The following is a 26345-nucleotide window of genomic DNA, read 5'->3' as shown; positions in this document are numbered from 1 at the left end:
GGGGGTGGCAGCAGCTGTAGCGCATTTCCGACGCGTGGCAGGCGAGCATTGTTCTACGTCACACAGGACCAGCGGCGGGGTGGAGCGTAGCACCGCCCCTTTCCCCTGCGGCGAGCCCAACCCTTGGAATTTGTGTCAATTGGCTGCTGGCTGCGCTCCTGCTTTCATGGACTGTTCTCAGTCCCTGAGGCAACACTGTACTTTTGCACCGCATCTCCTTTCCAAGTCCTCATATTTACAGCCAGTTTCCTCAGGGTTCGATAGTAAAATTCTCTGTCTCTTTTTTTTGAAACTGGCGAAAGACGAAATAAAAAGACTACGGTGGGAGGTTGTAAGGGTTACACGATGGGGCGTGAAAGGCCCTCAGATTCCTAGAGAACGGGTGCGCATCGGGAGAGGTACTCTTGTTTCTGGGGTTTCCTTGAAGCGCCTTCTTAAGGTCAGAGTCATACATTAAGAGGTTTCAGGCTAAGCCACACACTAGTAAACAGGTGTCACTGCTGTCCCTGGTTAAAAGTCTTTCTGCAGAGCCTAGCGATTTGGGACCGGCTACAGGTTTGCATTTTCCGTCCTTCCCCGTTTGGGGTCGCCCTTGATTTGAGGGCTGTGAAAGTGCTGCACTCAATATGCCAGAAAATTTGGAAAACTCAGCAGGGGCCACAGGACTGGAAAAGGTCAGTTTTCATTCCAATCCCAAAGAAAGGCAATGCTAAAGAACTTTCAAACTACCGCACAATTGCACTTATCTCACACGCTAGCAAAGTAATGGTGAAAATTCTCCAAGCTGGGCTTCAACAGTACGTGAACCGTGAACTTCCAGATGTTCAAGCTGGATGTAGAAAAGGCAGAGGAACCGGAGATCAAATAGCAAACATCTGTTGGATCTTCAGAAAAGCGAGAAAGTTCCAGAAAAGACATCTGCTTTATTGACTACGGCAAAGCCTTTGACTGTGTGGATCACAACAAACTGGAAAATTCTGAAAGAGATGGGAATACCAGACCACCTGACCTGTCACTTGAGAAATCTGTATGCAGGTCAGAAAGCAACAGTTAGAACGGACATGAAACAACAGATGGTTCCAAATCGGGAAAGGAGTATGTCAAGGCTGTATATTGTCATCCTGCTTATTTAACTTATATGCAGAGTACATCATGAGAAAGGCTGGGCTGGATGAAGCACACGCTGGAATCAAGGTTGCTGGGAGAAATATCAATAACCTCGGATATGCAGATGACACCACCCTTATGGCAGAAAGCAAAGAACTAAAGAGCCTCTTGATGAAAATGAAAGAGGAGAGTGAAAAAGTTGGCTTAAAACTTAACATTCAGAAAACTAAGATCATGGCATCTGGTCCCATCACTTCATGGCAAATCAACAGGGAAACAATGGAAACAGTGACAGACTTTATTTTCTTGGGCTCCAAAATCACTGAAGATGGTGACTGCAGCCAGGAAATTAAAAGACGCTTACTCCTTGGAAGGAAAGTTATGACCAACCTAGATGGCATATTACAAAGCAGAGATATTACTTTGCCAACAAGGGTCGGTCTAGTCAAAGCTTTGGTTTTTCCAGTAGTCATGTATAGATGTGAGAATTGGACTATAAAGAAAGCTGAGCGCCGAAGAATTGATGCTTTTGAACTGTGATGTTGGAGAAGACTCTTGAGAGTCCCTTGGACTGCAAGGAGATCCAACCAGCCAATCCTAAAGGAAATCAGTCCTGAATATTCACTGGAAGGACTGATGCTGAAACTGAAACTCCAATCCTTTGGTCACCTGATGCGAAGAACTGACTCATTTGAAAAGACCCTGATGCTGGGAATGATTGAAGGTTGCAGGAGAAGGGGATGACAGAGGATGAGATGGTTGGAAGGCATCACCGACTCAATGGACATGAATTTGAGTACGCTTCGGGAGATGGTGATGGACAGGGAAGCCTGGCGTACTGAAGTCCATGGGGTCGAGTAGAGTCAGACACAACTGAGCGACTGAATTGAACTGAGGTGCGGATAAATTTCATGCTGTTGCTTTTCTTACCAACTCTTCGAGATGTCATTATCCACATTCCACAGATGAGAAAACAAGGTAATTTGAGTCTTGGGCATTCTATTTTAATCTCACACAGTATACAGCAGGGATATGACCAAGTCTGACACAAAAGTCCTATATGAGTCGTATATGCTCACCTTCGGCATTTTAGTATAAAAACTTTATAATATATACAATAAATTTTACTATCCCATCACCGCGGTCTTAAACCCACTACTTGTATACTGTCATATCAATCTGGCCATCTAACCATCAATTCACTATATTTCCGGGGGGAATACTCTTACCCAAACTAGGACTTCAGCGAAAGCCTGGCTCTCCAATGGGAGCTATTACCTACCTCGGTGATGCTAAGAAAAGCAGCAGCAGTGAGCTTGCTTTAAGCTTTACTTAAAGTGCGCAAAATTCCATACATCTGAAAATTGTCCGTTATACATGGGGATAGGGCGCCCCAGGTGGCTCATTGGTAAAGATCCTGCCTGTCAAGAAGATGTGGGTTCGATCCCTGGGTCGCGAAGATACCCTGGAGAAGGAATGGCAACCCACTCCAGTATTTTTGCCTGGGAAATCCTGTGGAGAGAAGAGCTTGGCGGGCTATAATCCACGGGTCGCAAAGAGTTGACACAATTTAGCCTAAACAGAAGCAGCAGCATACATAAGGATGGTCATTTCCAAACAGGATTTTTAAAAATCCTAAAAGCGAGGGCAGACTTTCATTTTTAAAATAAACTCCAAAGCTTGCTCCCATGTTTTATGTTCTAAATGAAGTAGTGGCTAAGATTTATTGCGTGGTGACAATTCCTTGGGGCCCTTCGCTGTTCCCTGCCGGAGGACTCTCAGAGGCACACCGCCTTCCTAGGAGATAATTTCTCAGATCCCCCGAATGTGAAGAAGATGCGAAGTTAACATAAATAGGAATTCTTTTTTTTTTTTTGAAAAGCAACCACCGGAGGGACCGGAGGCTCAATTACGGGAAAACCTGAGAGGCCTAAATCGGCGCCTGACAGACGAATGCTCTGGGGCCTAGTCCTCGGGTTGGCCCGGGGGCTGCGCGCACAGTGGCGTCTGCCTGCGCTAGTCCTGGGCCCCGAGGCTTAGGCCCCAGGATACTGGGGAGCGGTCGGCCCAGGACTCAGTGTCCGGGATGAGAGTGGGATCCGCCAGCCGAGGGTCTGTAGGAGAATGAGGAGGAGTCAGAGCTCTGGGCCGCCCTCTTCGCGTAGCCTCTGGCTCGGCGAAGAGGCAGTAGGCCGCGCCCGCTCCTCCGGCCCCGCCGCCGGGGAGGGGTTTCCCGGGACGCGCCGGCCCCTTTCATCCAGGAAGTGAAAGCGACGTCGGGGTCAATGAAAATAAACGGGGAACCCGGGGTGGAAGGAAGGCGGGCTAGAAGGAGGGAGCGCTCGGCAGCGGAAACGCGAACGGAAGGCCGGCCGGGGTCGCGATTTTGCCGCCGCCTCCTCGGGGGCTAGCCCGGGGATGTCTGAGGCCACGTCTCGCGGCCCCCGAGCTCCACGCAGCGGCCGCCGTCCGGGCCTTTGAGGGCCGCCACGTCCCTGCGGCGCGCGCGGCCTGAGGGCGGCTTGGTGCCGGCTGGGGGCGCCGGGGGCGGGGCCCGGGCGGGCGGGGAGGGGTTGCCCAGGCTCTGAGTTTCCCCCATCGCTTCGGCCGGCGCTGGGCCAGGAGGATGCTCGGCGCAGGGCTGTGAAGCATGGAGGGGGTTCTGTACAAGTGGACCAACTATCTCACGGGTATGATGGGGTCGGGTGCCCCGGGGGGTGGCGGGGGCCTCCGGCGGGCAGGCTGAGGAGAAGACGGGTCAGGGACTCCTCCTTCCTTTGCCTGCCAGGGGGACCCCCACAGCGAAATCGGCTGTTTGGTTTCCGGGCTTAATCCCTGTCTCTGTCCCTTGTAAGTACCCATCTGGCGTCTTGAGGGGATAGTTCGAGACTGCGCACCATCTTCCTGACGGTGGGAAGTGCACCTGACCACTTCTTTTCCTGTGTAATAATACTTCTCTTTCCTCCTCTAGCTTCCGGAACCATTCTTGCTCTACATATGTTGATGCAATCTCTGTCTTTACTCTCACTTAATTCAGTATTCTGTTAATAACTGAGTTGTTGGGACATAGGACTGGAGTGAACCGTTTAAGATCAAGTTTTCGTTTTAAGAAATCTTTTCACTATCTCTTTTAATTTTGTTTAGCAACACGGTTTATTTTAAAAGTTCTCTGGTTGAAGTCGTTCGAGCATAACAAGCAAGATTTTGGAAGCTGTTGCAAGATAATATTCTCTTAGAGGTTGATTGTCAATGATTTATGCTTGCGCTTTGGAATTCAGTTAAGTGTGTGAGAAATTGTGGGAGAAAGTACAGGAAAGAAGAAGGTGTAGCCGGCAAGTCAGTTTCTCTTGTGAAGTGGATTGAAAGGAATAACTCCAAAAAACTAGGTGTCTCTGCATGCCCATGTCTCTCCTATACTGCATATCTCTACTCTCATGTGTGGTGAGCTCAGTCGCTCAATTGTACCTGACTCTTCAACTCCATGGACTGTTCCAGGCCCCTCTGTCCATGGAATTTTCCAGGCAGGAATACTAGAGTAGGTAGCCATTTCCTCCTCCAGGGGATCGTCCCAACCCAGGGATTGAACCCACCTCTCCTGCATTACAGGCGGGTTCTTTACCACTGAGCCACCTGGGAAGCCCCATACTCTCGTGGGTAACAGGCAATATCTTAATTTTCTAGTATTTAATCATTCATTCACTCAATCACTTTTTTTTTTTTTAGCACCTGGTATGTGCCAGGCAACTTTCCTAGGTTCTGGGAATGCAGTGATGAACAAGAAAGTTATGTACCAATTTGCTACGCCTCATTAAGGACTATAGTGTTTCATATATAGAATTTTCCAAGCATCTGAAACTTGATTTTGGATATCCATCCCTCTGAAACATATTACCACATTCTCTACTGTGAAATTTAATCTTTTTATGATAACTCAGCATTGTTATTTGGAAAGCGTAACCGGTAAAGCCTTTTGGGGAGGTAAATCCTGGGTCTATATCAGGGTTTAAGAATGAATCCCCTATCTGTCTCTGTCTTGGTACTATTTGACCCATAAAAACTGAACTGATTAATCATATAGCAGGCAGTGTCTAAAGTGACCAGGCTGAATGGTGATTTAATAGTCACAGAAAGAACAAGGGCAGTCACACACCTCCAGCATGGTCACCGTGTTATTAATCAGTGAACTGTTGTAAATCAGTGCATGCTTGATAAGATTTCAGGGAACACTTGAGTCTGATTTGAAAGAGTGGAAGTTAAGCTTCAAGGAAAGCCCTCATCCTCATCCCCACCACTGCATTGGAGCCAAATCTATGATAGTTGTGTACTGTAGCACTGAATAAACACTAATTAAATGAATTATTTTCAGTGTCTAGCATTTCTGCCTGTGCTGTGTAATGGCAGGGCAAAGAGAGGAGTGATGGGAGTCCGTGCTCTCACCACAGGGTATGCAACTTCTCTGTAAGAGACTGGAATTCTTGCAGCACTCACTGTGTGCAAGGGGGTCGGTGTTGTTATTATGGCTGTTGTTCAGTTGCTAAGTTGTGTCTAACTCTTTGCAACCCCTGGACTGCAGCATGCCTGGCTCCCCTCTCCTTCACTATCTCCTGGAGTTTGCTCAAACTCAAGTCCATTGAGTTGGTGATGCTCTCTAACCGTTTCATCCCCTTCTCCTGCCCTCAGTCTTTCCCAGCATCAGAGTCTTCTGCAGTGAGTCACCTCTTCGCATCAGTTGGCTGAAGTATTGGAGTTTCAGCTTCACATTCAGTCTCTCCAGTGAATATTCAGGGTTGATTTCCTTTAGGATTGGTTTGATCTCTTTGCAGTCCAAGGGACTCTCAAGAGTCTTCTCCAACACCACAATTTGAAAGCATCAGTTCTCTGATGCTCAGCCTTCTTTGTGGTCCAACTCTCACATCTATACATGACTACTGGAAAAACTGTAGCTTAGACTATATGTATCTTTGTCGGCAAAGGGATGTCTCTGCTTTTTAATATACTGTTGAAGTTTGTCATAGCTTTCCTTCCAAGGAGCAAGTGTCTTTTAAATTTCATGGCTGAAGTCACCTTCTGCAGTGATTTTGGAGCCCAAGAAAATAAAGTCTGACACTGCTTCCACTTTTTCCTCATCTATTTGCCATGAAGTGATGGGACCGGATGCCATGATCTTAGTTTTTTTGAATGTTGAGTTTTAAGCCAGCTATTTCACTCTCCTCTTTCACCTTTATGAAGAGACTTTAGTTCCTCTTCACTTTCTGCCATTAAGGTGGTGTCATCTGCATATCTGAGGTTATTGCTGTTTCTCCCAGCAATCTTGATTCCAGCCTGTGATTCATCCAGCCTGGCATTTCATATGATATACTCTGCATATAAGTTAAATAAGCAGAGTGACAATATACAGCCTTGTCATACTCCTTTCCCAGTTTTGAACTAGTCTGTTGTTCCATGTCCCATTCTAACTGTTGCTTCTTGATCTGCATACAAGTTTCTCAGGAGACAGGTGAGGTGGTGGTTTAGTATACACATCTCTTTAAGATTTTCCACAGTTTGTTGTGATTCACACAGTCAAAGGCTTTTGTGTAGTCAATGAAGCAGATGTTTTTTCTGGAATTCTCTTGCTTTCTCTATGATCCATTGAATGTTGGCAGTTTGATCTCAGGCAATTTCCTCTGCCTTTTCTAAACCCAGCTTGTACATCTGGAAGTTCTTGGCTCATGTTCTGCTGAAGCCTAGCTTGAAGGATTTGGAGCATTACCTTTCTAGCATGTGAAATGAGTGCAATTGTGCCATAGTTTGAAGTTGTCTGGAGTTTGCTTAGCAAAGTGTTTTATAGTAGAGAGGAAGATCACATTGCAGAATTAGACAGCTGGATAGCACCTGAGAGGTCTCCTTGTTCAATTCACTTATTTTGGAGATTGGAAATTTTTGATATTTATTAGATGAAAAGATTTTTCCCAGGTTATTCAACTAAAAGGCCTTCCCAGGTGGCTCAAGAATCTGCTTGCCAAGGCAAGAGACGTGGGTTCAATCCTTGGCTTGGGAAGATCCCCTGGAAAGGAAATGGCAACCCTCTCCAGTTTTATTGCTTGGGAAATTCCATGGACAGAGGAGCCTGGCGGGCTGCTGTCCATGGGATTGCAGAAGAGTTGGATACGACTTAACAACTAAAGAACAGCAGCAACTCAACTGAGAAATGAAAGTAGAACTGGAACTAGCATCCATATCTTCTGTTGCTTTTTCCATTACATCATAACTCTCGTTCTGTTAGAAAAAATGAGCAGTTTGTGTTGCACTCTGAATGTAGAGCAATTATTGAAGATAGGTCTGATGGGTTGTTGATGACAAAATTGTGAGGTAGAATAAAGGTGTCGTTCCCCATATTTATGCTGATCTAGAGCTTTCTCCAGAAATCTCTCCCAACAAAATGGAGAGTGATGCAAAAGTATTTTGGGCAGATCTTGGCAGTTAAAAATTTCATTGTTAGAATGTTATTTTAGAATCAAGAAATGACATGGATAGTAAATTTTGCAATCCTAGTTTTCAGTGTGATGAATGTACTCTTTTGTTGTTTATGATCTTGGTAGGTTGGCAGCCTCGTTGGTTTGTTTTAGATAATGGAATCCTGTCCTACTATGATTCTCAAGATGACGTTTGCAAAGGGAGCAAAGGAAGTATAAAGATGGCAGTTTGTGAAATTAAAGGTAAGTGAAATATATTGAATTAGATGAATCTGAAGTTAGGTAAGTGATAGTTTCTTCAGCATACTGCAAAAAGAGGAGAAAACCAGGTAGATATTTTCTAGTGCCATTTATCTCCATAGCATTCAGAAATGGTATTTAGTGCTGTTAAGCACAGGTTTTTTATGTTTCACCCTCTATAAAAATACTTAGACTTGAAATTCAAAGTACAAGTGTTAGTCTTCCAATCTGGACTTGAATAACAGTTTCTTGTGGATGCCACTTTAAGTGTCCATGCTAAGTCTACAAGTGTTTTTTGTGTTTCTTTTCTTCTCATTCTCATTGAAAGATATTGTAAAGATTGGAAGCTCATCTCAAAGAAGATGAGGCCAGCAAAGTAGATTTGTGAAGTATGAACTCAGAGTTGTAAACTGGTTTTTTGCTGAACTGCAAATAAGCTCTTCTGGGTTATAGAGGTGTTTTCCTTTTCTTCTTCTTTTTTTATGATCTTGAGAGTTTCCAAGAGTACTATCAGGAATATTGTAGGGAGTCCCTTTATTGGGATTTGTCTGATGTTTCCCCCATGATTAGACTGGGCTTCTGGGTTTTAGGGAGGAAGATCACAGAGGTAAAGTGCCATTCTCATCACATTGTGTCAGGAGTACTTGCTATCAACATGATAGCCCACTTTTTTTCCCCAAAGTATAATTTTTCTATTTTAATTTTTTTGGAGAGGATGGTTTTTCTTCAGTGTGTAAGGGCTTAGCTCCTTACATAGGCTTTGGTGGAGGTCATGGGGAAGCTTCTGCAGATCTAAACTGGGGTCGGGGTGTTTGGTCCATCTGGGCTTCACGAGAATGATTCCTGTGCCTGTGACTGGCACAACTCACGCAGTAATGTAGTCTCAAGGTAAGTACAGCTGGGGAAGCACATAGGCCTAGAACACTTGTTTCTGAAATGTCCTTGATGGCTGCGGCCTCTACTCTGTTTTTAGTGGTGAACTTTTGAATGGCCTTAATGGTGTCATTGAGCACACATTGGGCAGAGTTGGTGCAGTGAACAGGCTGCGTGGCTATAGCTCTATTGGGCACGGCTATCGTTCTTTCTTTTCTTGGTCATCTTGGGAGTTAGGACCTGAGAGAGCTGACACATTGTTCTTGACATTAACCTTGACCACCTGGCTGAAGCAGTGTCTATCAGATTTCTCTACTGTAAAGTTACCCTCCCAATTTTTTTTTTCCCCATACTGTGCTTTTTCAAAAGGGGAGAAATAAAGCAGTTTAAGTCCTGCTGTAATTTTCATAAAGAAAGGTTTTGTGGACCATTGATTCATTTGTGTGCGTAGTTGGGGTATGTGGGATGCAAGAAGGTAGGAGAGAGCAGAGAAAATAATAATGAAAAGTATTGAATTCTTCAAAGAGAATTGAAGGAAAAGATAAAGCACTAGAGGAAAGAGTGTTAAACCATACAGGGGTTCATGGCTACGTAAGATATAGGAACACTTCACCCTGGTGGGACTGTTACATGCATAGTCCCTGAACTATATAAGGTGTAATTTTGTTTATTTTTATAAATCACACAAGAAAAGTACAAAGCATGAATTTTTATTTTTAAAATGATGGCTTTATTTAATCTTGTTACTCAGATTTGATTCCAAATGAGATACTAACTCTTTTGAGAAATCAAATTGCATTCAAAGTTCAAAGATTTGACAGGCTTGAGGATATTTAAAAGACTGTTAGTGGCAGAATTCTAAGGCAACTTTAGAACTTTCTCAAGCCATGGCAGCATTTTTATTGTCCTTGTTTGTTTAAAGAGTAAGATACAGAAGTGGGCATAAATCTTCAATATTCAGCCTTATGAATGCCAAAGTACTGAATACAATTGTGTAATTACCATCAAATCAAGAATTAGAATATTGTCAGCATTCCAGATGCTGGGATAATAATCGTGTTCCCTGAGCCACTAATCTCTCTAAAAGGTTACCATTAATCTGACTTTTATCACCATAGATAAAGTATTGTCTGCTCTTGAGCATTTTATAAATGGAATAGATCAGTATTTTTTTGTGTGTCCGGCTTCTTTAACTAAACATTATGTTTGTGAAAGCCATCAAAATTGTTCTGTGTAACAGTCACCATTCTTATTGATGTGTAATAGTTTTATTGTGTGATTGTCCCACAATTTGGCTCTCCATTCTAGTATTGATGGGTGTTTGTTTTTCAGTTTAGGGACTGTAATAAGTAAAGCTGCCATAAGCATTCTCCTGTATTTGTTTTGTTGAACATATATATGTGTTTCTGTTCAGTATATATCTAGAACTGGAGTGGAGTTGCGAGGGAGGCATTGAATATTCATACATTCAACATTAATGGATATTAAAGAAAATGTCCTTTTTTTTGGCTCCTCCATGAGTCATGGGTGGGATCTTGGTTCCCAGACCAGGGACTGAACCTGTGTCCTCTGCATTGGGAATGTGGAGTCTTAACCCCTGGACTGCCAGGAGGTCCTAGAAAATGTTATTCTTGACCTTTGCTAAAATGGAAAGGTACAAGGAAGCAGACTAGAGATGTAGAGAGTAAGCTAGTAGTTACCAGTGGGGAGCAGGGAGAGAGAAGCAGTAAAAGAGGGGTAAGGGATTAAGAGGCACAAGCTACTGTGTATGGAATAAATACGCTACAAGGATATATTGTGCAGCCAGGGAACGTAGCCAGTATTTTATAATAACTATAAGGGAAGTAGAGGAACTGAAACGCCTCTTGATGAGGGTAAAAGAGGAGTGAAAAAGCTGGCTTAAAACTCAGTGTTCAAAAAACTAAGATCATGGCATCCAGACCCACTACTTCATGGCAAATAGATGGGGAAAGTGGAAGCACTGACAGATTTTATTTTCTTGGGCTCCAAAATCACTGTGGACAATGACTGCAGCCATGAAATTAAAAGATGCTTGCTGCTTGGAAGAATACCTATCACAAACCTAAACAATGTATTAAAAAGCAGAGATATCACTTACCCGACAAAGGTCCGTATAGTCAAAACTGTGATTTTTCCAGTAGTCATGTACAGATGTGAGAGTTGGACCATAAAGAAGGCTGAACTCCGAATAATTGATGCTTTCAAATTGTGAATTGTGCTGAAGAAGACTCTTGAGAGTCCCTTGGACAGCAAGGAGATCAAATCAGTCAGTCCTAAAGAAATCAACCTTGAATATTCATTGGAAGAACTGATGCTTGGCTGAAGCTCCAGTACTTTGGCCACTTGATGGGAAGAGCCAACTGATTGGAAAAGACCCTGATGCTGAGAAAGATTGAGGGCAGGAGAAGGGGGTGACAGAGGATGAGATAGTTGGATGGCATCACTGACTCAATGGACATGAGTTTGAGGAAACTTGGGAGATAGTGAAGGACAGGGAAGACTGGTGTGTTGCATTCCATGGGGTCGCAGAGAGTCAGACGAGACTTAGTGACCAACAACAGAATATCCAAGAACGGTCTTTATAAGTAGAATAATAGGATGACAAAACTTTTGTGGCACTTATTTGCCATTGTACACTGGGCATCAGGTCAGTGTTTTCAGTAATTGATCATCGAAGTTAGAGCTTCTGCCAGACTTTCTGGGCTCCTCATCATTTGACTCCACCCAGCTTGTTTATTCATGAATATATCATTTTGTAATCCGACACAAGGCTCTATTTAGGCCTATCTCCTGATATCCTCAGTACATATTGTGTTCAGTTCGTTATCTAGGCCTTATCTTGTGCTATTTTTCTCTTAACCAAGTTCTGCTGTCATCAGATCCTTCTTAAACTTTTTCACTTTCTGCTGCTTCTTACCTTTTGTTATAATCACACATGATGTCTCTGTACCAAAGAGTTCAATATTTCAGTGCTTTATTTTTAGCATATTAGTTTGTTGTCTGGATAAAATTATTTCCTCTGTTAGAGCAAAGACACCTTTTTTTCCCTCTTCTATCTTGCCCTCTACAAGCACTGCTCTGAGCAGTGTAAATGTTTGTTGATTAATGACAATATAACAGAAATTAATTTTACAGCAAAGATTGAGGATTGGCTCAGTATAATTCTTGGTTAGCTTTCTTTTGTCTGAGATCCAGGGTGGGGGTAGTGTAGGAGAGGAGGAGGAGGGTGGAGAGGAAGAGGAGATCTTCAAAATGCTCATGTTTTTCTGGTTATTATGAGATGCTCATTGCTTGAGGACTGTTGTTCTGATGGAACGTTACTTTACTTACCGTTTATTGAACTTTATGCCAAGCAAAGCTCAACATTCAGAAAACTAAGATCATGTCATCTGGTCCCATCACTTCATGGGAAATAGATGGGGAAACAGTGCCAGACTTTATTTTTTGGTGCTCCAAAATCACTACAGATGGTGATTGCAGTCATGAAATTAAAAGACACTTACTCCTTGGAAGGAAACTTATGACCAATCTAGATAGCATATTAAAAAGCAGGGATATTACTTTGCCAACAAAGGTCTGTCAAGTCAAGGCTATGGTTTTTCCAGTGGTCATGTATGGATGAGAGAGTTGGACTGTGAAGAAAGCTGAGTGCCTAAGAATTGATGCTTTTGAACTGTGGTGTTGGAGAAGACTCTTGAGAGTCCCTTGGACTGCAAGGAGATCCAACCAGTCCATTCTGAAGGAGATCCAACCAGTCCATTCTGAAGGAGATCAGCCCTGGGATTTCTTTGGAAGGAAAGATGCTGAAGCTGAAACTCCAGTACTTTGGCCACCTCATGCGAAGAGTTGACTCATTGGAAAAGACTCTGATGCTGGGAGGGATTGGGGGCAGGAGGAGAAGGGGACGACCAAGGATGAGATGGCTGGATGGCATCACTGACTCAATGGACGTGAGTCTGAGTGAACTCCGGGAGTTGGTGATGGACAGGGAGGTATGGCGTGCTGCAGTTTATGGGGTCTCAAAGAGTCGGATACAACTGAGCAACTGAACTGAACTGCACTGATCCTAGGTTTGGGTGGGAGGTGGGGAGTGTTCCAAAATACAAACTGCTTTCAGAGAAATTAGTTTAAAAAAAAGTGTGGGAAGTGTGGCAGTGGTATAGGTGGTCCCAAGGGAGGGAGTTCTTGGATCTCACATTCAGTAGTTAATTTGTTGGCTGTTTTCTCTTCATATGCTGCCACCACTTGACTGCCCACCTGGGTATATGTGAGAATGGTGGCTTGGAGGGTGCCCCTGCATAGCCCCTTAGGGAAGTGGTACTGCCTGCATCTTGAATCAAAGTTTGTTGTTTTAGGTCTCAGATTTCTAACAGTAAGTGATGATTTGATTTTCCCCAAATTACTTAAGTCCGTGACTGTATCTCGCCTTTGTTTATCATCATAGTCCATTCAGCTGACAACACGAGAATGGAATTAATCATTCCAGGAGAGCAGCATTTCTACATGAAGGCAGTGAATGCAGCTGAGAGACAGAGGTGGCTGGTTGCTCTGGGGAGCTCCAAAGCCTGTTTGACTGACACAAGGACTAAAAAAGAAAAAGGTAACTATACATTTTTCCTTAATGGTGGAAATATTTTCTTAAACATAAATGTAAATTTTTATGTTCACTTATAGTAATTCATTCCAGAGAAATAATCAGAAATGTTGATCTGTGTACATAAATGTTCATTATAATGAGAAAATTTCTAAATATTGCCAAGGTTTAAATTTAGGAGAAAGGTTCAGTAAACAATATAGTGCTTCTATAGGCTGATATATCATGTAGCCTGTAAAATGTTTAGGAGGGTTTTGATGATGTGAGGAAATGCCCAAAGTCATATGATAATTAATTAAAAAGAGCAGTATTCAAAATTATATAGCAGTTCCTTGGCCAGTTCAGGAAAAATGTGTAAGTACTGGTCAAGTTCTTACCTTTGCAAAGGGAATTTGTGGAAAAAGACTTGCTTTTCACTTTAGACCCTTTGACTGTACCTTTTGACTTTACCATGTTCACATATTTCCAATTCAAAAGCAAAACAAGGGAATTCCATTGCAGTCCAGTGGCTAGGACTTGGTGCTTTCACTGCCATGGCCCCAAATTCAATCCCTGGTCAGGAAACTAAGATCCCCCATGCCTTGCAGCAAGGCCGAAAAAAAAAATAAAAAGCCAAGCAAATAATTTACAGTATTAGTTCAGTTATGTGCAAATATAATGTAAAAATAATAACAGTATTTATATCTTGGTTGTGAGATTACAGGGTTTTTTTCTACATATTTTTTATTATATATTTTTCAGTTTTCAAAAATTTTCAAAGTGTGTATTATTTCTATAATTAAAAACAGTAGAAGTTATTTAAATTAGTGAAAGCAACTAAATATGGATATTGCAAAATGAAGGCTAAGGGTTGAATTTAAACACTTTTCAAATATATGGAAGAACATCATGGATAAAGTATGGTTAAGGGTAGGATAAGAGAGAATGATTAGTCGAAATACCCAAAAGATAGAAACAACCCAAATGTTTATAGTTGGGTGAATGGGTAAGCATAATATGATATGTACATACAGTGGAATATTATTCAGCCTTGTATAGGAAGGAAATTCTGATAAATCCTACATTGATGAGTGTTGAATATACACTAAATGAGATAAACCAGTCACAAAAGGACAAATATTGTATAATTCCACACCTTTGTCTTTGTTTCATAGAGACAGAAAGAATGGTGATTTCTAGGGATTAAGGGAGGGAGGAAAGGCGAGTTAGTGTTTAATGTGTGTAGAGTTTCAGTTGGGAAAATGAAGAAGTTCTGGAGATGGATGGTAGTAATGGTTGTATAATAGTGTGCATGGTCTCAATGCCATCGAATTGTATATTTAAATATGGTTAAAATAGTAAATTTTGTTATATATGTGTGTGTGTGTATATAATATAACTTCAATAAAAAAGAAAGACTGGCCTTAAACTTGGGTAGAACTTAACTTACGTTAGGTTGAATGGGCAGCCAGATCTGAGCTGCTTTGGCCCACTCTGGCTACAGGGGCTTGTGGCCAGCACCACAAAGCAGTGCCACTGGCTCCAGGAATATGCAGAAGCACCAGGATCTACCATGTGCACTGCTTTTCCTTTCTCTGCTGCTTACACATCTGTTTAGAAGGTATTGCTATGCGAGTGGCTAAGATTATGGCTGATGTTTAGTGTGTCTGGAGATAATAAAGAAAGAAAAGTAGGTTCTTAATTAAAACAGATTCTTAAAACAATATTATGTGAAAATGAAGCTGTGAAAGGAACAAAAGAAAATAAATAAATGCTTATATAGAGCAGTTTAACAGCATAAAAGTTAAAAACTCCTATATACCGAAATACAATAAGGAAAAGTGAAAAAAAGCTGATCTTGAAAAATATCTGTAGTATTTTGAATGGACGAAAGCTTGCTGTTTTTAATGCATAAGAACTTTTACAAATTTTCAGTTTATTTATTATTAAGAGAAAAACAAAAATCAGAACTGGAAAAAGGACTGTAAAGGACAACTGTAAAGGACAAGAAAAGCCAATTTACAAAAAAAGAAATGCAATCACTTATTAAATGAAAGATGAATAATGGAATGGAAATATCCTGTATAAGGCATTCATTGTCATCAACCCCTCTCTAGAAATTAATCTACCTAAACTTCATGTCAGATATATGACTGCCAGCTTTTTCTAGTTAGCTAAAAAGATGATGTTTCCTCAGGGAAAAACTTTACATTCTATTTTCAAGATCTCATACCTCCTAAGCTATAGGTACTTATATCTATTGCCTTACTTTTTAATGATTCCATTTTGTTGCTTAGCCCCTAAAATATGAAAATGGTCTGTTTGAATGTTTGCACGTGTTCCTTTCAGAAATAAGTGAAACCAGTGAGTCTCTGAAAACCAAAATGTCTGAACTTCGCCTCTACTGTGACCTCCTAATGAAGCAAGTTCATACGATCCAAGAATTTGTTCACCATGATGAGAGTCATTCATCTCTCAGCATAGAGGTACATCCAAGACGATCCTTTCATGTCTGGTTATGCTTTCCTGCACACATGGTGGGTGAGCACCTTCACTTAAGGTGACCGAGGAGCATTTTCAAGACAAGTTATTCTCAGCTTCAGACCTCTTGTACTGTAGACTGTCTGGAAACGTGTCTGATCTTTTAGATTTGGTCTGCATAACCAGAGTAAAGCAGCAGGCAGCACGTTTCTCCAAGGAATCAAGGCCTATCTTTGTAGCCAGTTGATAATTTGATGGCTGGGGTGGGGAAGAAGCATTACAGGCCCTGTTCCCTAGACTGACTACATGAGTTCACTGGATAGCTGCTGTGTTCTTTCTCTTGTAATAAGGTTCTAGCTTAGCTATTGAGGGTTAATAATTTGGCTTTATAAAAGAACTTGAAAAAAAATCCTCTTAGAACAGTGATGTAAGAATCAAAATTCAGATTTATGAGCCCTGGCTATGAAATAGTCTCTTTCTTTCTGATAAAGTAGGACAGTGAGCCTTATTGCTTGCTCTCTGGGTGAAAGGCCAGCATAGTTCCCAGTCCCCTTTTGCCTGACTTGGGAGAAGTGGAACATGAAACCTTCCTGCTTCTACTGTGGCCTTCTCCTACTGGGGAAGGATCATGTCAATTGTCTCTGGATGTAGGTATGTTAAACTTCAAGGCACTTCCTGCTTCATTGCAGGCTCTCCAGAGGCAGGTGCCCTCGCATCTGCTCCAGTGGCTCAGGGACAGTGTCAGGGACCCAGTCTTGTTCTTTCCTTCCATTCTGCTGTTCTTGGTGTGTTGGTTTTTTCTCCTCATGCTGAGCCTTCTGTGCTACTGCAAGGTCTCATAGAAGCAAGAGGCAGTGGGTGGCCATGCAAGAGAGAGAGAGTCTCAATTTGCTATCCTTGGCTTTTATCAGAGGCTGAAAATTCCAGAACCCCAGCAAACTTCTCATTATCTTTTTAGTCTGAGTCAGTGGAAAATAGGAAAAATGAGTATTTGGCAAAGGATCATGGAATCGACGTGACTGACTTATACCAGTCTATATTCATCCCCCAGGGGCAGGGCACTCTGCTATCTTACAAAAAACCTTGGAGTTTGTATTCTACCAAGGGAGAAATGGTATGATAACGTACATGGGGTAGACATGAATTCTGCCTGCCTCTTCAGTCATTGTCATGGTATTCCACTACTGTGATCACCTTTGGAATTCTGATACTTAGAGGCTTACAGTCTAGGTTAGGTTTTTTTAAGATAAATTTTTGTACACAGTTTTTCAATATAATGCTTGGTTTAAGTGTAAGAGTAATTTTTTCATGAAGTCTAATTTCATATATTGTTTGCCTGAGAGAGAGATAATTTTTATTCATTCATTGATTTAGTTTTCTGAGGTAATGTATTTTAAATAGATTTGAACATAATCTAATAAGGTGTCCACTGAAGGTAATGTTTATTACTTGATTATAAGATGGTATATGAATCCACATAACTCTTGCATATTATTTTTCAGAACATGAATGAAGCCTCTTCTCTACTTAGTGCCACGTGTAATACATTCATCACAACGCTTGAGGAATGTGTGAAGATAGCAAATGCCAAGTTTAAACCCGAGATGTTTCAGCTGTCCCATCCGGATCCCTTAGTTTCTCCTGTGTCACCTTCCCCTGTTCAAATGGTTGGGACTTGTGGTTTTTCTTCCAATGATACTGCATGTAGCTTTGTTATTGTGTTTATTTTTAAGGCTGGAAACTGGCAGTGGGAGGGAAAGAGTAAACAGGTCGAGTTTCTTTTGACTGTACTCAGATTTTGTATGGGAGCCTCTCAGTTGACGGGCTCAGTGTGTGCCAGGGTCCTGAACCCCTCTCCTTGGAAGGGCTATGCCATTTACCCCAGCATACCAGGAAAATATAGAACTCTGGGGAGCTGTGACATTAAAGATTGGGGAGCATGCTTCTATCTGGTAAAAGCACCACAAGAGGGTGATGACTTACTCATGCTGCTGCTGCTAAGTCGCTTCAGTCGTGTCCGACTCTGTGCGACCCCACAGATGGCAGCCCACCAGGCTCCACCATCTCTGGGATTCTCCAGGCAAGAACACTGCAGTGGGTTGCCATTTCCTTCTCCAATGCATGAAAGTGAAAAGTGAAAGTGAAGTTGCTCAGTCGTGTCCGACTCTTAGCGACCCCATGGACTGCAGCCTAGCAGGCTCCTCTGTCCATGGGATTTTCCATGCAAGAGTCCTGGAGTGGGGTGCCATTGCCTTCTCCAACTTACTCATAAGGGGTTAAAACTAAGCAGATCTTTAAAGGAGTTCTAAGAGTTTGAAACACCATGTTACAGGGGAGACTATTTTGTAGTCGGCATTTGGATTTGAACCTTCCAAAGAGGCAAGGTACTTATTCTCTTTGGACTTTATTTTTCTCATCTCTAAAATACACGTGTTATTTTTACATCAGAGGAGATCTAACCTGTTTAAATGTTAGGTTAAACATTAGGTTCTTAATCCAAACAGCAAGTACTCTTTTTGCCGAGGGTGGTGGCTTCATTGAGCTTTTCAAGGTAATAAACTTACTTGAGCACGCTGTGGGGGAACTTGGAGATGAGATAAGTTTTGATGAAACATTACATTTTTTCAAATCAAACTATTTTCATGAGCCCTTTTTTTTAGGAGGAAGAATGCCACCTGGCTTTTATTTTAGCAGTTACCTGAAGGCTTAATTGTTGGCAGAAATAATAGGACACAACTTATTCTAAGATTTTCTTACCCACCACAGCAAATTTAGTCATATGAGAGTTAGTAACGATTATTACTTACATTTATTTAGATCGTGGGTGCATACTAATTTGTTTCACTCGCATCCAACTCTTTGCAACCCTGTGGACTGTAGCCCACCAGGCTTCTGTGTCCATGGGATTCTCCAGTCAAGACTATGGGAGTAGTAGTATGGGTTGCCATGTCCTTCTCCAGGGGATCCTCCCCACCCTGGGATCGAACCCACATCTCTCTGTCTCCTGCATTAGCAGGCAGGTTCTTTACCAGGAGTGCCACCTGGGAAGCCCCACTTAGATCATAGTTTTCTAATTAATTTATGGTGGACTAACAGCATCCTCTGAGATAAGTATACCATGGAAGTGAGTTTTATGGCCAGATTGGTCTGGGAGTGCTGCTGCTGCTGCTGCTAATTAAACAAATTGGGTTTCTCTGTCATAGGACTTCTCAGAACCTCTTTTGTGCTGAAATGCATGTGAATCTCTGAGGAGAGGTGGTGTGTTTCTGAAATTTATTTGATGGTTGAACCCTTCTGTATATTTTTAAATAACAGCTCACAGGATTGTGGCATTTGATAGAATGCAGTTTGACAGTGTTGCTTTTTAGAGCAATTTTAGGTATACTGTGAACTGCTAAGTAACATTATAATTGAACAGAAAACCCTAATCTTTTGGGATGGATGTAGTATGTTCCTGAGCTTGATATACAAGGGGTACAGAGTACTTTTTTAAAGGTGTCAATTATTTTTTTATAAGGTATTTTGTTTTATAGAGTCAAATATAATGAAAACACCTCAGACCTACCTGATTTCTGCATCGAACTTCTGAGGAAAATGCTTTCTGTTATAAATGTTCTATAGTCTAGAGAGGTCATATGTGTATTTTATGTAAACCATAATATCTGTCTCTTTTAAACTAAAGTCTTTTATCAGTGGAAATATTACAAAAAAATCCAATAAGTTAATCTAGGAAATATTGGTTAGAGGCCACTTATTTTTCCTCACTGTGCCATTTTGCTTCATTATTAAAGCAAAAATTGTGGCTTCTGGTAAATAGTTCTGGAGACACATAGCATAGAAAGTAAGGTCAGATAGTCGGAATTTTTCTTTTTTTTTTTTAATGACATGAGTAAATGAAAAAGCTGAAAGATTTGAGAATTCCAAAATTAACTTGATCTTTATAACTGCTTAACATAGTTAATCTCATGTCTCTCTTTAAGTTAGCTTGCATTCAGTTATATCTCAAATCATCATGGAAGTTTAAACACTTGTCATTTTTGATCCATAAATTGAGCGATAATTGTAGTGGGAGTGTTGCTGGGTGAGTAATCCTAAAGGAAGTGATTTCTCTTAAAGGAGCTGTTAATGTCCAGTTGCATCTTTATTTTAATCATATTAAGTATTCCTGGACTACAAATTGGATGGGTCTTAATTCTCATTTCAACAGGGATTTCTCAGAGCAACGGTAGAAGGCCTTTATAAAACACAAGTGTTAGACTCGAACTTACTTCTAAGACTTTTGAGCTCCTGTATTTAAAGCAACCATCCTTGGTTTTAATAAAAACTTTGCTTTTTTGCTACCTTGCTAAGCATTGAAATAATCTATTTAGCTGCCTCTTTCTTTTGGGGGGAGTAGTTAAATTATGTTTTATATTTTTCATATTAACTTTCTGATGAATCAGATTTTATTTATTTATATTTTAAGTATATGATTTAAGAAACCTAGTTGAGGTTTAGGGTTTCTCTTCTGATTTCTTAAAAGACTTGAATTATTAATGCTGTTTTCCATGAAAACTACCCATAGTTTAGAACATCTGTGTAATAGCTACCTGAATAATGAATGGCAAGGAGAAGCTCTGCCTTTTAAAAAAAGAGACAGAGAGAGACACTTATTAGACTGTTTTCTTTTCTGACTTTCTAAATACTTGTTTTCATCACAAATAGTGTGATTTTCTTTGAGGGGGCTAGTTAGGTATACTGTTTTATATACATTTTTAGATATGTGTGTGTGCACATGCATGCTAAGTTGCTTCAGTCATGTCCGACTCTTTGCAACCCTATGGACCGTAGCCAGCCAGGCCCCTCTGTCCATGGGATTTTCCAGGCAAGAATACTGAAGTGGGTTGCCGTACCCTCCTCCAGGGAATCTTCCTGATCCAGGGATTGGACCCGTGTCTATTATGTCTGCTGCATTGGCAGGCGAGTTCTTACCACTGATGCCACCTAGATACATATATAAAATAAAATTTGGTTTTTAATATTGAGAAAATAATCCAGCATGTTTTTGTATGCTTTGAGAAAGATTTCAGTTATTAGTTACTAGAGAGAAAGCTTTATCTTGTGCTAATGTTACTTGAGTCTGTAAAAAACAAATTTTTTGGCCAGCTATCTTTCTTTGAGGAAATTTATGTTAATTATCATCACCATAATAATATATTAGAGCTGTCCTATTCTACTTGACCTGTGATTAAGCTTATTTTCTTTTAAAATTTCTAGATGAAGCGTTCTATCAGCCATCCTGGTTCTTGCAGTACAGAGAGGTAAAATAACCTTTTCTTTTGACCAAATTTTCTCAAAATTCTACCTAATTAGGGAAATTTTTCTGTCTTTCATAAAATGGAATGTAAACTCTGTATGGGCAGAGTCTTGTTCTGATTTGCTTATCACTGTTTCTCTTACTGCTTAGTATAGAGCCTGGCCCCGCTAGATAGTCAGTAAAGAAAAATAATGAGTGAATAAAGTAGCCAGTAAGGTAAGCAACTTTCCAGCTATCATACTTTTTTAAAGCTGTAAATTATAACAAGTGATGGTTAATAGAAATCCATTTTCAATGTATTAAGGCGTCAAGCTTAGGCTTATTTTACTGTAGTTTATTATAGAATCATATATTTGTTCTGAGCTGTTTTATTTGGAGCTAAGGCTGTTACTGAAAAGAGAGAAAAAGCAGTTGATATTTTAAAGTATGCATTCATATCAGCACATGTAAAAAATTTACCTTTTTGATCTTGCCAGTGTATCCCATGCTATTTATCTTAGCAGGTAATATTCTTGTGAGTTGCTATGGTTGTGTTATTGGTTCTTTGGAAAGTGATGAAATTATAGTGACATTAGCATTTATGTCTCTACATTAATATGGACTAGAGGCAAAAAATGGTTATTATAGGATTATATATAAAATCATGTATGTAAAACTTTAGAAATTTGTAAAGTACTATAGAATTTAATGAATCTTTCTTTCAGTAAATGTCTATTGAGTGGCTACCAAAAAAAAGAATAAATGCTGAGACCCCTTATTATTTTGTCACTATTTTTTCCCCTGTCATGATTATGTAATTGATTGAACTATTATGTGCTCATAGGAGTCCAGTGTTGTATCTAATTCTATCAGGAAATGAAATAATTCACCAACTGAATTTTCCAGAAAAATAAAACTTGATTGCTTTAACAAAGTTTTATTTTTTTCAAATTTTTATTTTTATGATTGAATTTTTTACCTGTATTTTATCCATTTTGCCTTATTAAATAAGCTACAATATGAGTCTTTAAACTTTATTTTTTCTTGGTGAATGAAGTTTGTCACTAAGAACAGTAATGTTGGGCTGTCATCCAGTGATAATGCTATTGAGTGGTGGTGACTTGCTTCTGCGTTGAATTTTTTAGTTCGATTTTTCTGGTTTTCCAAATTGGTTTGTGAAAACTAGTTTTTCTAGCCTTCATTTGCTGCTGTGAGTGAGTTGGCTCCTAGCACACTGCTATACTGCTGGCCCATCCCCTTTGCTCTGCTGTTTTAGATTGGATATGGGTGACACCACATACATACGCTTGTGAAGTCTATAACTTTTAGTTTTCAAATACTTGTTAACTATAAGACATGTTACTCTCTAGCTGGACCTTCCTCTATAAAAGAAGTCACTTCATTGTACCTCTTTTCCTTTCAGTTTGTCTCAGAGGCTGTATTCCCCAGCTTACCAGCTAGGTTCTAAACGCTTTGACTTGTTTATGGTCTGACCTCTAAAGGAGTAGAATGTTGCTGAAATAGAACTTTGAGTATAAAAACAGTTCCTCTTTCATTTAAAGAGAAGTCATTGAAAACTGCAGTTAAGTTGAGGGTGTTTTCATTTGTTGAAAGTCCTTAATGCTGTTTATTTAATTTACAGGAGTAGCCACTCTATAAAAGAACCAATGTCTACACTTCACCGACTCTCCCAGCGACGCCGAAGAACCTACTCAGATACAGATTCTTGTAATGATGTTCCTCTTGAAGACCCAGATAGTAAGTTAGAAGGGGTATGACTCTCTCTCTTTGGCCTGTTCAGCAAAATAGGTGTGGGGCTCTGTAATTGTTGAGGAATACTGGCAGTGAATAGGGTCAGTACTAAGAAGTACTAAATATCTCTTTGTAAATGCCGTATCTTAGATTTACATATGTAATATCAACATTTTTACTCCCATTGCATTTTAGTGATTTCTTAGTAATCTTATATTCCCACTATATTTGCATTTAAAACATTTAGAAGGAAGCATAAATTGTGAGTTGGATTCTAGGGAAAAATAAAGGCAAGTTCTAAGTTCAGAGAAAAATAAGTCAACATTGTTACTTAAATAATTTGAAATGGCCAAGGTAAATAATTTTTTTCTGGTGGTGATGGTGAATTATACTAGCATTTATTCCTGTGCCTTTTTCTTCCTTATTATTGAAGAGACAGTATACTATGATTGAATAGGAAAGATTTTGTGATTTCTGTTAAATTTAATTATGTTTTTCTCCAGAGCAGAAGCTTTGAAAGTCTGTCAGAATATGTACTTAGACAGTAGTGACCATGATTTCCAGTGAATGCAAATATGGTATTATTATTACAACTCCATTAATAGACTTTTGCTTTCCAAAGGCTTTACTATTTTTCCATGAAACATGGGTAGAAATTGCATATTATTTTCAATTAAGGAACAGGTTGTGTTCCAAAGGTTTATTTGTAAGTCAGCTGCTTGGAACAAGATTTTATTTCCTTTATGGAAATGAAATGGTGAATGGTAGTTAGATTCTTTAGACTGCATAGAGCAGCCCAGCTAATTTATAGTGTGGCTGAAATGAGATGAAACAATGGTGTTGGATTTCTAGTATTTGATTATATTGAAAACATTCATTAACATAGAGTTGTTTGACTTAATCAGAACATTAAACAGATTTAATTAGAGGGGAATGTGAAGTTCATGAAGATGGTTGAGATTCTAAAAGGAACTGCTGCTCACTTTCAGATCTCAAGAAGTTGTTGGCATCTTTTTTTCTTAATGTCCATTTTTCTTACAGAACTAATCTATTTATTGATGTAGAACACTACTGTGTACTCATTATCATTTTGAATTTAATTTGGGGCAACAAGTGAATAAATGAAAGAAGGAAACGGATTGAGTAGGGGAAGGGTATGGGAGAAAGAAACTTTCCTAGGCCAATTTAGTACATCTTCGAAGTGATAAGAGAAAGAGGGAGATGGTTAAAGAGGTTAAGTATGGGGAAGAAAATGTCACCTGAGGCAGGTTCTGTACATTGCGATTTACCTTCCTCTTTCTGCCTTTAAAAATACATGACCCTTTTCATCTAGAGCTTATGAAGCAGTTTCGTACTGCCTTGTACTTTTTTAAAAAATGCCATTTCTCTTTTTTAAGGGTGTCAATTTCATTTGTGATAGCTAAATTAATTTTTTAAGCCAGCCATTTTCCTTAGCTCTCTTTTCTTTTAGAACCTCTGGTTCTGAATTGTTGAAAACTTTTCATAAGATCCAAGTGTAAATGGCTTATTCCATTTAACAATTTAGCTGTTAAGGAGTGTAACAAAATTAGTTTACACCCCTGTATGCAAATCCACACAAAAACCTGCATTAATATATGCATATGCATTAATCTTTATATCCGTACATATATCTCAACTCTTTAAAACTTTTTAAAGTTGGCAAGTATAGGATAGGTCAATTTTAGCCTTAGATTTCCTTCTTTTTACCCTAAAATATAGTGTCCCAGTTAGCTGACAAAGCAGAGACTGTATTAGTTCTGTTTCTTAGAAAGTGTGGGCTTCCCTGATGCTCAGTTGGTAGAGAATCTGCCTGTAATGCAGGAGACCCAGATTCGATTCCTGGGTCCAGAAGATCCCCCAGAGAAGGGGAAGCTATTCTTGGGCTTCCCTTGTGTCTCAGCTATAAAGAATCCGCCCGTAATGTGGGAGACCTGGGTTCAATCCCCAGATTGGGAAGATCCCCTAGAGAAGGGAACAGCTACCCACTCCAGTACTCTGACCTGGAGAATTCCATGGACTGCATAGGGTTGCAAAGAGCTGGACGCGACTGAGCGACTTTCACTTTTTAGAAAGTGTACTGGGCAAATTGACAGTCTTAGTTGAAAGTCTTTATGTCAGCACATACTTTCCTTTGAGAGATGCAGCTACTTCTTATTAACTAGATTTTTAAAAATTTATAAATTTTATGTTAAATTAAAAATATGTTCATGTGCAAATGAACAGGACCATGCCAGTGTGCTTCATGTGCTCGCTTGCAGCTGCAGTGCTGGTTTGGTGAGCTGCATCCCAAATGGAGGTGTGAGGACTTTCAGTGTGAGGTACCTAGTCAGCTTTGCTCAGAAAGTCTTGTGATGCTTTGCTGTATACCTGAAACTAACAAAACACGATAAATCAACCATACACCAATAAAATCAAAATATTAAGGAAAACAAAGTCTTGTGATAAAAAGACCAAGACCTGAGTTAGTCCTAGTTCTGTTGTTACCAATTGTGTGATCTTGGGTTGGGCCTGTGATCTTTTCAGAACTTGGTTTCTTTGCCTAGAAAATCAGGAGGATGCCAGCAGCATTAAAATGATAAGGCTGAAAAAGCAGTAGTTAATTAAGACTAAATTCAAATTCAGCAAATCCTTATTGATTACTGCATTATGTGCAAACCTTGGTTCTAGCAATGAACAAAACAAGTATCTCTACTACTTCAGATGGTTTCATAACTACTCATGAATTTTTCGGTTTCTCCTTACAACTGCCAGTATTAGAAAAGTTAGATTTTTACTCTTTTAAGCAAACCATCAAAAGCTTAGCAGGAAGCTATAGGGATTTCATGTCCCTGAATAGAAAATGTTCTTTTACAGAGGACTGGAGTTATACTGGTAGGATGTTTAACTTTTTAATCAATTTCTCAATAGGACCTGTTCACTGTTCAAGAAATACACTTAATGGAGATTTGGCATCAGCAACCATTCCTGAAGAAAGCAGATTTATGACCAAAAAAAAATCTGAATCAGAAGATCCTCTTCTATCCTTCTCTTCCTGAGGAAACAGAAGTGTCCAACTTCCGCCAAGTATTGCTATGCAAAAGCTGCTGTAATTAAACTATGTTATAGGGAGTAGTTTTTCCCTTAGGATTTCTCTGCACTTTATAGAATATTGTAAAACAAACAAAAAAACAACCCACATACCTTTGAAGTGTATTTTATCTTTATATAGTTTATTTGCAAGAGTATTTTCCTAATAACTTCACAGTATGAATGTGCATCTTTTTTTTTTTTTTTTAAACAAATGATGGTGTAACATTTTGACATCCATAAGGACAAATGTAGATATTTTTCTAAAAAACTGTGAGGGACTGACAGCTTAGTCAGTGTGTATTGTAGCTTATAAACATGAAATCTTATAAACCTAAGGTTTCAGTTTGACAGAAGTGTGATAAATATGTAACTTGTGCCATGGACCAAATGGTCACTTTACCCCAGCTGAAATGAGTTACGGTTGCAGCTTGATGGTGTTTGTATTATATTCCTTTAACCAAAAAGGAAACATTTAATA

General features: G+C 40.0%; 1 protein-coding gene across 1 annotated transcript; it reads left to right on the top strand.

Moving 5' to 3' along the window:
* Nucleotides 1-3694: 3694 nt before the first annotated feature.
* On the top strand, nucleotides 3695-25924 carry PLEKHA3 (pleckstrin homology domain containing A3). The gene is made up of 8 exons (XM_052635704.1): nucleotides 3695-3797; nucleotides 7689-7805; nucleotides 13141-13296; nucleotides 15619-15755; nucleotides 17253-17417; nucleotides 21007-21050; nucleotides 22668-22783; nucleotides 25706-25924. Exons 1-8 carry the CDS (start codon nucleotides 3758-3760, stop codon nucleotides 25831-25833), a joined length of 903 nt encoding a protein of 300 aa, XP_052491664.1. The 5' UTR covers nucleotides 3695-3757; the 3' UTR covers nucleotides 25834-25924.
* The last annotated feature ends 421 nt before the right edge of the window (nucleotides 25925-26345 follow it).

The sequence above is a fragment of the Budorcas taxicolor genome, chromosome 2, assembly GCF_023091745.1.
Source record: "Budorcas taxicolor isolate Tak-1 chromosome 2, Takin1.1, whole genome shotgun sequence".
NCBI classification, from domain to species: Eukaryota; Metazoa; Chordata; class Mammalia; order Artiodactyla; family Bovidae; genus Budorcas; species Budorcas taxicolor.
The sequence above is the reverse complement of the archived record's forward strand: the minus strand, read 5'-3'. Positions and strand labels throughout refer to the sequence as shown.

What these genes read in the sequence shown, in the direction of transcription:
- PLEKHA3 (XM_052635704.1), top strand. Translation starts at nt 3,758, where the DNA reads ATGGAGGGGGTTCTGTACAAGTGGACCAACTATCTCACGG. An exon ending in GGCAGTTTGTGAAATTAAAG is followed by an intron (nt 7,806 to 13,140) that starts GTAAGTGAAATA and finishes TTATCATCATAG; the next exon opens with TCCATTCAGCTGACAACACG. An exon ending in AAGGACTAAAAAAGAAAAAG is followed by an intron (nt 13,297 to 15,618) that starts GTAACTATACAT and finishes TGTTCCTTTCAG; the next exon opens with AAATAAGTGAAACCAGTGAG.